Below are 5236 nucleotides of genomic sequence, written 5' to 3' on the forward strand. Positions count from 1 at the left end.
TCAAGGGTTGGGGTTGTCGTTCTTGGAGATGAAGTAGGCCCTGCAAGGTGGTTGCATTAGAATAATGCTTTTCATATGGGGGATCAAGGGCAACATACTTGCAAGCCTCGTAGGCAGACCAGCAAATGGCCGTACTGGGCATAGTGGTCACAACGCGGGGGCGTACGCCCTTGAAAAAACCGCGGAAACCCTCACGCTCGTACAGTAACCGGCAACCAGCCATGAATCCGTTCACGTTTCTCAATGCTGGATCGGTGGCAGTTCCTCGGGTCTGAAGCATCGTCTTGATGACATCCATCGGTGTAGTCAAAGCGGCGGCGAAACCACCGGCGACACCACCAGCCAAGCAATGCGTTGTGGGATCGTATCCCTTGTTTGGGTTCATGGCCGTCGATATGGACTCATATGCCAAGAATTGAAGGGCAGTGAAGGGCACCGTCATGGAGAGCGTGGTCGGGTAAGAGACGTAGAAAGCCGCCAGCCCCTCAGTCTTGTAGACGTATTTGGCGCAATCGGTCATGGAACGGTACATTTTAGCCGACCCTTGAATCTGCATACGCTGCTTGATGACTGAATTTCACTCGATGTTAGTTACTGGGAATGCCGGATGGAGGAACACGGTGATGTTGAGACCACGCACCATCGAAGGGGTTCATCAGCGCATCGCTGGCAATCGTAGCGCAAGCACCACTGGTCGCAGCAGCCAGAGGATGGTGGACACCAGCTTGGTTGCCACCCATAACATGCTTGACAGCTTCGTATGTAGCGAAGTAAACAGCATGAGCGGGACCTAGGATAGTGAGCAAAAGGGAGTCGTTGAGAACGACAGCGGTCACGCTGGTAGGATATCACTCACCGGCACCGGCAACAACACTGGACATGCCTCTCCACAAGCTCAGAACGCCCTCGCGACTGGCTATGCGGTATGTGCCTTGAATCACACCATTGTAGACGGCCGAGGGATTGGGGTTCAGGACCTGCATGCGGGTCTACAAAGCTCGGGGTTAGCGGATAATGGTTTGCGATACTGATATTTATGGAAGGGAGCCGCAGCGTACCTTGATAGCGTCAATCGGATACATGACGGTATGCTCCTGCAAACATGATCATCAGCTTCCGGGATCTTGTCGGATATCAAACTTGAAGGCGGGCCAGCTCATTCGGGGCCGAGACCGCAGGTGAAGGGTATGCCGTACCGCTATGCCCGCAAATGCCCCGGCAGCCATGTTCTGCACGAGGGAAAAATTGGGCGGTAGAGATTCATAGCTGGTAGAGCAAAGAGTCAGCGGGAGGGTACAGGTATGGTGTGCGTCATCGTCAGGAGGAGTTGAGGGTGAAGGGTGGCGGCGGAAGATGTGGGCGTGATGAAAGTGTAGATGGGGGCATTGCGCACTCGTATTCCTCGGCGGGCTCTGCATTGGGCTGGGCCATTGCGGCCACAGCAGATGCTTCGCCGTAGGGCTTAGGCTGAAGAGCCGCCAGATTGACAGCTGGAGGGGGATCGAGAGGGTCGGCGATGGCGACCACGGATGTGGCGGGAGGAGCTCTCGTTGAGGGAGAGGCGGAAAATATCGCGTTGGCCGTCTGTGTCGATGGCTTCTCTGGGTTTTTCTTTCCTTTTTACTCGCGATTTGCTCTCGTAGGCCTAGGGAAACCTATGGCTCTAGGCGTAAAATGGGATAGGGTCGTCGATGATCGATCGGTTCGACCGGGAAAGTCGACGAGAGTCGGGCAGCGACGTGCAATGACGAGTGCGAGTGCAATGGAAGCTATCTGGGAAAAGCGACCTCGAAGCTCACGGCGCCGTGCGTTGGGAGTTGCGATGCACGGTTGATATGCAGGTGGCAGTTGCGAGAGTTGAGGTTGTAGGAACGGCGGAGGTAAGGAAGGCCAAACCACGTCGTAACTAGCGGAAGAGGGAAAAAAATAAAATAAAAAAGGCCAATTGGAGCTAGCAGAGTCAGGTAAAGCACAGGCAGTGGAGGCCGGGGCTAACGTGAAAGTACATTTACTGTGGATTGGATGTCGGGGCCGAAAGAGAGAGGGGAGGGAGCTAAGCACCTACCTACACAGTAAGCTAAGGTACTGAGTAACACCTGGGCACTTCGTACCTAGAGAATGGAGAGAAATCACATACTTTACGTTACCTGGCCTAAGACTTCAGGTACCTTAAACAATGATCACTTCTTGGTGAAAGAGACACGCTCTCTGTCTTGCAGTGTCCGCACCCTTCTTGACTACCTTGCCTATCTTGTCAAATGGTAGAGGTACCAAGGCAGGGCAAGGTACCTTAGTCGCAGTTGCAAGGTAAGGTACTTACTTGGTCGGGTCATAGAAGTCATAGATTGGAGGTCTCTCCTTCCAGCGGATTCAAGGCGAGCTGAGGTGGTTTTCCAAGGGGTTCCCGGGCAAGCTACAGCCCGACATACCAGAGGTATCTTTCCAATGTCAACGGACTTTTGGCCATCATGTACGGGCATTGATCAACCTCTTGGGCACCTTTGCCCATGGACCATTGAGTATCTATCTGTAGATATGCGTTGGCATGTTCACATCGCTAAGATACAAACAGGCATATCACCCTTCAAGTTTCTTGTAACGAGTGCATAGTGTTGACTGGATCTTGAAGAAGAAATAAAAGAAAAAAAGAAAAGAAAAGAAAAAAGGCAGATCATGGCGACACAGGGAGCCAACGTTTATTCACCTGAGAGATGAGAGTAGAATGCATTGTTGTCCCAATGTTTCCATAGACCGGGAATAGATTTGGGGGGACTTTGGAGAGAGACAGGGAGAGAAAATAAAAACTCCCCCCGAGAAAAGCTTTTGTCCGTGTTCCATACCGCCCGGTGCCAGACAGTGTCCTCAAAGGTGTCCCAGCTCGACACTCAAAGGGACAGTCCAGATTCCAGACTCCAACCTCGGGTCTCGTCTGTTGCGGCCTCGGAGATCAGCAGCCCGCTTTTCCCCAAGACCCGGCTTGCCTGCAAGCAGTAGGCCGTTGACATATTTTTTTTTCCAGCTTTTCCATCCTGTTTTGTCAAAACCTTTCACGAGTCCCAGGCTCTTCCTATCATAGCTATCATTGCATCTGGTATTTTGGAAATCTGGTCAGTGGCAGGCAGAGTGGGTCATCCTAGCAAGATCTGTGTGGATTTCTTCCCCTGACTTTTGTTATCAATCGCATCTCTCTGCTGACCCTTCGCCACGTCTCTCCATCCACATGTATCCGTAGGATCAACCACACTACTGTATCCGTGAAGCAATAGAACGCCACGGTCAAGGTAAGCCGCAGTGTGGCCAGTGTCTGTATCGTTTGGTTGTTAGCAGTGTCATTTCTACGTTTTCCTCCCTGACCGTGCAGATGCCAGAAAGACAGTTCATGACGCTGACTTTACATCCGATGTGACCACATCCACCCCAATAGTCGCACCCGACACCTCAGACTTTGTATCAATGTATCATCCGACCTTTCCCTCCATCTCAGGGCGCCAGATTTAGCTCGAGATGAGAACAAGGGATGGCTGGACCTCCGATCCCATCATCAATGCTCAAAACGAGCGTTGGAAACCCCAAAGAAGAAGATGACTGCGTTCTTTTTCCTCCCTCCTCCTCCTCCTCCTCCTCCTTCTTCTTCTTCTTCTTCGGTTTATCCGTACCTTCCTTAGCTAAGTCCGTCAAGGGTTCGGCCGACCCCCCGGATCCAGCCCGTGCTTTCAATGGGTCCGCCTGGCCGGTGCCTCCAGTCTTCCGACTCTCCCTATAAGCGCCCTCCGGCGAGTGGCTAGAAGAACAGTAACTTCGAGGCTACCCGGTAAATGGTTGAGGTGGTAATGGGTCCCTGAGCTGGGCCTCAAAAGAGAGTGAGCACCTCCACTGCAAACAATAAGTGAAATCCAGCCAAGTGGCAATGCCCTCAGAGCCTCACAAGCAAGCCTCCCGTCCGGCACTCACTCTCGAGTCTCATCGTCTTTCTAGAAGGACAGAAGAAGCAGCTGACCCTTGAGAAACCTGGTTCTGACTCCAGGCCCCGGGGGCAGTGACCCATTCATCTGCGTCCTCGCTTCGACACCTCTTCGTAAAGTCATGGAACCTCCGGCCTCGGTTCTGGAATTATCGCACCCCTTTGGCGGGTCATGCCATCTACCCCTGTCAATGAATTAGGTGATGCTCCTGCATGGTGGGCGTACACGGTACGGATGCGAATACAGCCAAAGAAGACAGGGACACTCCTCTCTCTCTCTCTCTCTCTCTCTCTCTCTCTCTCTCTCTCTCTCTCTCTCTCTCCAAATATGGCATATTGTAGGAATCAGCGTGATGGGCTCGTGGGTTTGATGTTTGCAGAACTGCGGCTGGTAGGGAAAAGGAGACAACACGGACGAGAGCGTCGTAGAGAACAAGTAGTCGTCTCGTCTCACTGCAATCGCAATCGCGCATTACGGGATACGACCAAGGCTCTCATATTCGCTCATCTCGGTTGTCAGTACCCTTGGCCCTTTCGCCCTTTACTGACACGGCACTAGGGCCTCCATTACTTGCATCTAATCTCATCTTATCAATCTCCAGCCCTAGGACGCCCATCCACCTCGTCATGCGTCCGACAGAAAACTCTTTGCTGTTTCCACTGCCACGGTACACCGATCTGTTCCGTGAGCTGTTACTTGGCCAGCACTCACGATGTAATTACACAGCCTACCTACGTAGTAGGACCTACCGCCCACAGCCAACCGGGTGCTTGAACCTACCCACACTGACTTGGCTCGACTCTCCTGCAACCCTCTTATTCATTGCGAATTCAAGCTTGCGCGGCGCGCCTTTGCTGCATCCCTATTCTGCTATATAAACTGCCTCGCCAAGGGGCACTCATATGGTGCTCTTGAACACGTGTACGGGCTGCTCGGAGATACGACATCCCCCTTCCCGGTCCGGTCCGGCGTCCGCCCCGTCGGCGAAAGCAAAGAAGCGTCAAGTCCCCGTGCTAGTGGTCAAGATGTTCAATTCTTCTCCAAATCGTTATTTCCGTCTATTTCATTTCTATGATGATAGTACCTGTGTGTATGCGACTGCGCTTCTTGAGCCGCGTATCCTCCTTCGCATTCCTTTGCCAACCGTGACAGAACTGCGGCGAGGACTGAATGTGTTTAAAGCCAGAAAATCCATGCCCTCGTGAACCGTTCACGCAAGTTTCAATCTCGTGTACCAGTTAGTTAACGAACCCATTGTCTATGGTGTTACCGCA

The 5236-nt window shown here is 52.5% G+C and overlaps 1 protein-coding gene across 1 annotated transcript; it reads right to left on the bottom strand.

Moving 5' to 3' along the window:
* MRS4 (Fe(2+) transporter) lies at window positions 1-983 on the bottom strand (the record flags this gene model as incomplete). The annotated part of the gene is made up of 4 exons (XM_053199086.2): window positions 1-40; window positions 99-570; window positions 641-790; window positions 857-983. The coding sequence occupies 4 exons, from the start codon at window positions 981-983 to the stop codon at window positions 1-3; spliced, it is 789 nt and encodes a 262-aa protein (XP_053043479.2).
* Window positions 984-5236: the final 4253 nt, after the last annotated feature.

Source organism: Colletotrichum fioriniae (assembly GCF_027942845.1).
Source record: "Colletotrichum fioriniae strain IMI 355084 chromosome Unknown scaffold_16, whole genome shotgun sequence".
NCBI classification, from domain to species: Eukaryota; Fungi; Ascomycota; class Sordariomycetes; order Glomerellales; family Glomerellaceae; genus Colletotrichum; species Colletotrichum fioriniae.